Source organism: Echinops telfairi, unplaced genomic scaffold (assembly GCF_000313985.2).
Source record: "Echinops telfairi isolate 266 unplaced genomic scaffold, ASM31398v2 ScPeMD7_7468;HRSCAF=8506_0, whole genome shotgun sequence".
Lineage (NCBI taxonomy): Eukaryota > Metazoa > Chordata > Mammalia > Afrosoricida > Tenrecidae > Echinops > Echinops telfairi.
Window position 1 is genome coordinate 14940233 of NW_022111369.1, and position 9475 is coordinate 14949707.

Here is a 9475-nt window from a genome sequence, read left to right on the forward strand (position 1 = left end):
ACATAGAATATAGCCATGGTACATCTCACTGAGAAAAGTCATAAAGTACATATAAAGAATTTTGTTTTTGGTACCATCAGAACTCTCTCAATCTATTTTTAGGATAGAAATTGAATTTATAGAAAGTAAATAAAAGTTTACTTTAATTCTCTATAAATCCTCACTGCTCTTCCGATATATAAGATCAGACTGATCTCATTCATCTAAAAAATAGAATTTGTGATACAATTAATATGGTTAATATTTATGCAAAACAAATATGGTTGACATATAGATGTATATAGTTTATATACACATTCACACTGCCATTAGGTTGACTCTAATTCTTAGTGGTCTTATAGGACAGAGTAAAATTGCCCCTTGGTTTTATGAGTTTGTGAATTATTCTGAGAGCCAAAAGCCTCATCTTTCTTATGGTGCATTTGAGTGGCTGATCTATGGGTAGCAGCTCAGTATATAGCCCCCTATGTCACCAGGACTAACCACCCCACCCGCACACAAATACACATATACATCCCACAGGTTCAAATGCTAAGTGGAAAATAAGAATACAACTCATTACATTTCTTTTAAGACTACTGGGTCCTAGAGATGAGTTTCTGAATGGTTTACAAGCATGAGATATAGATATTTCACAACTTTTAATTGGTAGTTTGAAGATATCTTGATTGTGGCTATTTAAAATGAAAGAATGGTAGTAAACCTTTTGTTTCTTGTTGAAAGTAAACATTTACAATGAGGTTCTCAATTCATTTCCTGCCACTGGTGCCCATTCTGACTCATAGTGACCCTGAAGACCAGTGTAGTCTTGCCCCAAGGACAAGAAAGCTCCCTCTTTCTCTTGAGTAGGTGGTGGGCTGGACCTTCTGACTATGTGCTTAGCAGTCCAGTAGTGGAACTTGCTATTCCACCAGGGCTCTTGGTGAAGAGGGTAGACACTGCTAAGAGAAGCAAGTGCTTCAGAAAGAACTGGAGTCAACATTACCTGCTGCATTATTCCCAGGTCACTCTTTGTCAACTGCCAGTGTTTAAATTTCTCCAGTGCTTCATCCACAGACAGTTTCCCATTCTTGACTTTCTCTTGCAGGAGGATGAGTTCCTCCTGACCAGTAGCTAGGCAACAGTTTAGAGTGGAAAAGGCTTGACTCTCCATTCGAGCTCTGTCTGTAATTGGAAGGAAAGGAGCTTTAGCAGTAAGTCAACATATGGACACGGAGGGAAGAGGAGATAAAAGAGCATTCTGAAAACACCACTGTGTGTTTCTTTTCCTTTGTTTGTTTGTGCAATATTGAAGGATATTAAAAGTACCATAGGCTGCTAAAGGACACATGATCTGTATTGGGAGAAGTAAGGCCAGAGTGCTCCTTAGACGGAAAGCACAGCAGGGTTTTGTCTTACATATTTGAGACATATTGTCAGGAGAGAGCATTCCCTGGAGAAGGATATTATGTTTGGTAAAGTGGTGGGATGGCCCCAAAAGAGGAAGGCCTTTTGTGGTAGTTACATAATCTGTTGTCAGTTTGAGACTTAACAGTGAAGGGGTGGAGTTTAGCCTGTCAAACAGGCTGCAACTTGATGACCACATTGGGAGGTACTAGGGAGCTAAATAGCTCACTGGAGGTGGGACACATGCTCACTCTCTGAGAGACATTCCTGCAGACAAGACACAGGGAGTTACTCTAGAGCCCTGGAGCTGAAGGAGCCACGAGGCGACCCCTGCCAGCATGGAGATACTTCCACTGCCACTGGATACACAAGACTTTCTACCCATTGGCCTGTGATCTTCCTGCATTCGGTGTCATTGCATGTGATTTGTGAGTCTGAAGAGGACTTTTTAGATTGGTATCGGACATATGGGCTAATATCAGACTTATGTACCTGATCTGGACTGGGCTGGGATGTTTTAATTATGTACCATTATTCTTTGTAGAAAGTACTTTCTTATGCACATATGAGTGTCTCTGAATTTGTTTCTCTAGTCTATCCAGACTGATACACCTTTGGTAAGATGGATTGACATCATGGTTGCAACCATGGATTGAGGAGTAGGAACAATTGTGAGGATGGCACGGGGCTGTGCGGTGTTTTGTTCTGTTGTGCATGGGGTCGCTATGGGTCAGAGAAGGCTCAATGGCACCGAATAACTGCATGAAAAATAAAAAAATAAATGATTGCGTACTCTTTATCATTTTCTCCCTCTTAGGGGATGGTGGTACCTGGTTCCCAGGGTCACTAGTTTTATGAAAATGCATTTCATTACTGAGAAACAAAAAGGAATAAGGATAGATGAAACAGAAGCATAAAAAAGAAAAATGCTGGACTGAACAAGTCGAGCTGTGTTTTATATTATGTTATGAGGATTAAAAGAGATCATGTGTCTACTATATTTAGCATAGTACCTGCCACGTTGTGGGCTAAATAAATTTTAATGTTATAATGAGTACCAGACATTTTTGGAATACACCTCATCTCTATAGTTTTGGGAGAAGAGATCTCAACCAACTTCCAAGCATTGTTATAGTTTAAGGAACTATAAAATTTATTCATGAAATACTTAAATAATTTCTTCTCATTTTGTAGCGAGATCTTTTTATTACCTAAGTTGATTTTAAAGCATGTAATTATTTATAGGCTGAGGACAATAAACACATCAGATAATCTTATTTCTCCTGTGTAACTGTTGCACCCACCAAAGGCTAACTTGAGGTAGTGACAGAAAAATGGCAGACCATATGCTACATTCAGTGTTTTGTTTGTACAAGATGATATATAAAGGTATACATGGACCTGCCTGCCTGTAGGGATGGCAGGTGGTCACTGGATTATCACAACCTACCTTTCTTTGTAGTTACCAGGCAACTTACTATATGTCTGTTATCTGTCTGGCTATAGAACTCATTTGACGTTGTACCCTTTCATCTACATATATCCATTAGGTCCAGCATGCTTACGGTACTATCTCAGGAGGGGAGGGATAACAGTCCTAGCACATCTTGCTACCCTTTTGTCCAGAAACCAAGGACTTTCGACTGTGGAAGCAGTTATCTCTAGGAAAGTGTTCCCAGAATGCCATGGCAGAGGCTGGCAAAAACAACAGCCATGACAAATACAGTCAGAATGCTTCGTAGTGGTAAGGGGGCAAGATTTCATCATGGACATGCTGTCAGGAGAGACCAGTCCCTGGTGAAAGACATCATGCTTGCCTAAGTAGAGGGGCAGCAAAAAAGAAGAAAACCCTCGACCAGATGGATTGACGCAGTGGCTGCAAAAATGGGCGCAAACCTACGAATGGATGTGAGGATGGTGCAGGGCTGGGCAGTGCTCCCTTTGCTGTTCACAGGGTGGCCATGAGGCAGAACACAGGCCCAATGGCATCCAACCACCACCACCACATGCCAGTTGCAGTCTTATGTATGTGTAGATTTAGATAGGGTCACACGAGTTTGCCTGTATTTAATGGCATCTACCTCAATTCACGTTTCAAATTCTAACTATTAAGATATAAGTAAAGTGTCTTGAGTCATTGTACAGAGAAAATGAAAATAAAGAGAGGCAGTTGAAGTCATCAGTATCAAGTCTTGGAGTTAGTTTTTCTACAAGTGGAACTATTTGACATATAATTTCACTATTTTTACTTTTTATCCCTGCACTAAGAGGACTAAACTATTTTGCCTTCATAAATCACTATCAGGAAAGATCAAGTTGAAAAAAACAATGATGTAGGTGTGTCACTACTTTTCATCCTAAGGCTGACTAGTCAAACAAAAATATGTAACTTCTAATTATTTGGTAATGTTTGTAAAACTACTGATTGCATCACTATTTGATGAGGAATAGGAGGTAACTTTCCTTTTCTCTCTAGTTTTATATCGTCATTATTTTATTTTCTATAGAAAATACTATAGAGATAGTATGAGTTGAATATACCGTATATACTCATGTATAAGCTGAGTTTTTCAGCACACGTTTCCTGCAGTTTTTGCGGTAAAATTAGGTGCCTCAGCTGATATTTGGGTCGACCATATTTGAGCATATACGGTACTTTTAATCCAGTCCCATTTGCCAGTCTGCTGTTTCACATCTTAGGGCAGCCTTTTGAACTCAGTTGGAAAAGCTTCAGGGCATTTCTGTAGTTTCCCAATGTTGTAGTTACTTGCAAACTAATTTTTCTCTAAAAGAACCTCCCACTTGATGAAGTGCTGGTGAACTTCACATCAGATATTTGTTGTAGTGAGTATATAAACTAAGAGATCAGATAAATATTCATTAAAATTCTTTCCATTCCTGGGTGACTGACTAACATAATATCATTAATGAAAATTTGAAAGCAAGTAATTGGATTATGCAGGAACAGAAGATCTATGGTATAAAGCATTTATTAGATAATTATGGTATCATGCTATGGACTGAGATATGCCTCCCCAAAATGTATGTTGTAAATTCTAACTTTTGTGGCTGAAATCCCAGTTCGGCTCAGGTCATGTGTATACGTTAATGGGCAGGGTCAGTGTAGAATGTATTTTGGGTCAATTCCTTAGGAACTATAAAAGAGGTAGATTGATGGGAGGAGAGAGATGTCAAGCCTCATGGTGATCTCTGTGGAACCAGGAAACAAAAGCAGAGGCGACCAGGAGCTTCCTTCTGAACAGACTGACAGAAGAAAATCGTTCCCTAGACATGGGACCTTGAATTTAAATTTCTAGCCAACTAAACTATGAAAAAATACATTTGAGTTTATAAAACTCATCCACATATGGTCTTTTAGTTACAGTAATACTAGATAACAGACTTATAGTTATTAAATTATAATAATAAAGACAGCAACAAAGTGGTTATTATATGATAAAACAAAGGCAGTATACAAAATTTTATATATAAAACATTTTAGCTAGTCAAACGTGGTACATGTAATTAAAAAATATACTAATTGTTGTATTGTGATTATATCAGAAATAAATGACCTTATAGTAATAATATTCAACTTTCTGTAATAATACTATATTGTTTCCACAATGAACAAACACAACCTTGCTAATAAGTTTACCAATGGAATACATACTATTCTAACCCATGCCACATGCACTATGCCACACAATGCCACACCATACCACACCACATTGTAAATATCATACGATACTATAAGTTCATATAACGCCGTACTACATCATATTGTACCATCTTACCAAATTACTTTATGGGCAATTGAAAATTAATTATCAGCAATGAAATTTAAACAAGTAGTAAATATTTAAATTTGGTTTTGTTTTGTTTGGCAGGGCATTGATGGATAGACAAATTTACAACCATTCAAAAGGCAACACATGATGAATATGGCGTAGGGCATGAGAGCATTTCATTCTACTAGGCCTGGGGTTGCCACAGGCGCGGTACGGTCTACATGAGCTAAGAGCAACAATGATCTTTTCATCGAAACCTGGTCTATCTGTTGCTTTCTCTTGCCTTTAAAAGACTGTTGCTTTCATAGTCGGCTAAGTGATATGTAATGTATCACACATGACAAGCCAACGTGCTTTAATCTTTCCCCCTAAGTAATTGGCTTATAGATTTGGACACATTCTTCCAAACTGTGGCATTTTTTTCACAAAGGGACAAAATTATTAAGATTTCGTTAAAATTACAGATTAAGGAATAATTATGACTATTTAGTTTCTTCATCCAGTAAAATAGGGTCTCTCTTTGTTTTTAATGGATACTTATTCAACTGGAAGGCATATGAAATGAGTTATTTTTTCATGATGTCCCATATCTAATATTGTTGGCATATTAAAAAAATCTCCTTTTCTGTATTATACCTACCCATTTCAAATAATTCTAAAAATATTATAATTGATTCTATGGAATTTCTAGGCATGTAAATAAGCATATGAAAATAAAGAAAACACAATCTTATTTTTACCAATAGACGTTTCATTTTATGTTAATATCGATTGTATTTGCTAGCTCTTCAAGAAAAATGACAAATAACACTCTTGATGAAGGGTCTACCTATCTTATTCTGCCCTTAATTGAAATAACTCCACTTTTGAACTACTACGATGCCCCTTATCATGCTGAGAAATCATCTTCATTCTCTGAAACTTAAGCTTTGTTTTTTACCATACCCAAATGTGTCACTTTGGATATTTCTTCCTGTCATATTTGATCATATGCTGCCCCCTCACCTCACCTAAAAAGTCTTTCATCTATTTTGCTTCCATCTCATACTGACCAGCACCCCTATCTTTCTCTCCTCCCACTTTTCTGGTTCCAATTTTTGAGTTCACTCTTAGATCGACATGCAATTACTAACCTCGCGCATAAATTACCAGCAGAAGCCTCCTTCACCATCAGTTTCTTCACCAGGAAGCTATACAGCAAGAAGCCCTAATCCTCACTCCCTCCTGGGAAGACTGGTTCTCACAAGTACAGAGAATGACCACCCCTGGAGTGATTCCTGATTTGAAAAATTAACATCTGTGTAATACAGTGGGGTCAGTGAGTGAGAGAGGGATTAGATAGCTTCCCACCATCTTTCATGAGCAAAAGTGTGTTTTATTTTACAAACTGCAAGGGTAGACAACTGGCTTTATATGTCTCAATCTCATGCCCTCCCACTCCCCCAACCTAATTCTAATTAATTAGTCCTGAAGTACAGAATTCAGTTATTTGCTAGTTTCAGTGCTCATTATTATTATTAGAAACTTCATCTTTTTGATGCCTTCCTTCATAGATATTTCTGGAGAAAGGCTACAGTGTGAGCTGCTAAATTATCGCCATTTTAGAACAGAATTCAGTTATTACCAACTTTTCCCAGATATGACATTAGCAAAAAACTTTGTGAGAAATATTACAAATGGATATATAAGTTATACTAGAAAAGGGATCTGAGATTATTACTCTTTTATGGAATACAAATGACCACATTTTGACACGTCCCCCTCTTTTCTTTGTAATGTATTCAGTATTGGCAAAAACAACCTGCTGAAAATACCTCTGAGACCAGCATTCTCTTTCCCACATAACGGTAGTGCTGTCCACATTTCCCCAGGTCTCCTGCTTAGAGAAAGCTTTATTATTTAACATTTATCAAATTTCTGAAGTATTGGGCACTTAGAAATCCCATAAAAGCCACATTCCTTCAGTATATCTTTCCCAGGAGCATACACATTCCTCCAACGACCAGCCAATAATGATCTTGCAGTCTGGAGTGAAGAATTGGTAGTCAGGGACCATCTCAAGGGTCTATACAGATGGCATTTATGCACAAGGAAGGCTTACTCATTGCTCTTGAGTAGAATTCTTACACCTAATGAACCTGGAGGACCGAGTGCACTTCCCAGTAGGCTTTCCCACACTGTATCTCTTTATGGAGGTCCCCTGCTGCATCCTTTTCTTTGGAGAAGTTGGCGGGTTCAAACCCTGAAGTCTGGGTTACCAGTTGAGTGCTTAATCACTGTGCCATCAAGGATCTTGCTTATTATGCATACTGCAATAGTGATCACTATCACAAATACCACTGTATTCTCTTCATAATAGGATTCTTTTCTTACCATATTAATTTCTAATGTTTTATAGAATTATGTGTCTAAAGAAACACAGTGGTAAGTTAATAAGTATTGCTATAAAACCTATGTACCTGTGGACTGACTTCAAAATATACTCTATGTACACCCAAATGAAGCACTGCCCAGTCTTGCCCCTTTCTCACAGTTGTAGTTAAACTTGACCCTGTTATTGCAGCGACTGTGTCAATCCAGCTCAGCACGGCTCTTCCTCTCTCTTGCTGACCCTTTACCAAGCATTATGTTCTTCTCCAAGGAGAGCTCTCTCCTGAAAATATGTCCAGAGTAGAGGAAACAAAGTCTTGCTACCCCCAATTCTGAGGAGCATTCTGACGTACTTCATCTAAGACAGATTTGTTTGTTCTCTGGCAGCCCTTCCTAATTTCAGTATTCTTCACACCACCACAATCCAAACGTGTCCATTCTTCTCTGACCTATTCCCTGACCAACTTGCATATGAAGAGATTGAGCACACCTTTTCAGGGACAAGCACACCTTTGTCCCGAAAGATATTTTTGCTTTTTATTTTTTATTTTCATGTTTGCTTTTTAACATGGTAAAGAGGACTTGCACATCAGATTTTCATTTGTAACTGCTATTTACAGAACGTTGATTGTGGATACATGAATCCTTGACAACTTCAATCTCTTTTTCCATGATCATGATGCTGTATTGTGGGTCGATTTTGAGGGTTTGGGTTTTCTTTACATTGTGTTGGGACTCCTACTAAAGACTGTAATCTTTGATCTTCATTAGGACATGATTCAAATCATCCTAGTTGCATCTATCAAACTTATGTCGCCGGCATATCTAGGGTTGTTAAGGAGTCTTCCTCCTATCATGATGACAAGGTCTTCATACAGTCCGTTTTCTTGGACTATGTTATTGACATACAGATTGAATAAATATGATAAGACATTACAACCCCAGTGCACAGCTTTTCTGATTTTGAACCACGCAGTATTACCTGGTTCTGCTCAATTGACTGTGTACAGGGTCACAGGAGCACAATTAAGTTTTCTGGAATTCTAATGCTTTGCAATGTTATCGATAGTTTGTACTGCATCACACAATCAAAAACCTTTGCACAGTCGAAAAAACCCAAGTAAACATTTTCCTGGAATTCTATTCTTTCAGCCAAGATCTATGTGACCTCAGTAATGATATCTCTCATTCAATATCCTCTTTTGATTCTGGCTTGCGTCTCTGGGAGTACCCAACCCATGTATCACTACAACTTTTTTTAAAAATGATTTCCAGCAAAAGTTTACTTGCACACCTCTCACTGCCATCAGGTGCATGCCGACTCATAGCGACAGGACGGACTCATAGAATGGGATAGACTGCCCCATACGGGAGCCCCGGTGGGACAGTGCCTTCACATGAAGTGGCTAACCACACGATCAGCAATTTGAAACTACTACCTGTTCTGTAGGAGAAAGACACAGCTCTCTACTCCAGCAGAGAGTTACTTGCATGACATTGCTTGCTAAGTTCCACATTCTGTTAGGCCACTTTTCTCTGGAATGGGCACAAAGATAGACCTTTTAGTCAGTTGGCCAGGTAACTGTCTTCCAAATTTCTTAGTTTAGATTAGTAGGTGCTTCCAGTGCTGTATCCGTTTGTTGAAACATTTTAATGGGCAGTTATCAATTCTTAGAACCTTGTGATTTGTTAATGTCTTTAGTGTGGCTTGCTATTGCCATCAGTTCTTGATCATTGGGATAATAAAGGTTTTTGTTAACTGGTCTGGACCCAGGATTATCAGCTGCTTGACTGCTGTTGTTCGGTGCCATCCAGTTGGTTCCAACCCATCGTGACCTTATGCACAACATAATAAAATGCTCTCATCCCGGGACATCCTTACAATTGTTCCTGTGCTTGACCCATTCTTGCACCCACGGTGTCCATCC

At 38.6% G+C, this 9475-nt stretch overlaps 1 protein-coding gene across 1 annotated transcript in view; it reads right to left on the reverse strand.

Annotated features, from left to right (window-relative positions):
- Positions 1–9475, reverse strand: part of BANK1 (B cell scaffold protein with ankyrin repeats 1) — a 323683-nt gene that overhangs the window by 18151 nt on the left and 296057 nt on the right. Inside the window, exon 11 of the mRNA XM_045284327.1 lies at positions 986–1164. Coding sequence (XP_045140262.1) covers positions 986–1164 — 179 coding nt within the window. The remainder of the gene's footprint in view (positions 1–985; positions 1165–9475) is intronic.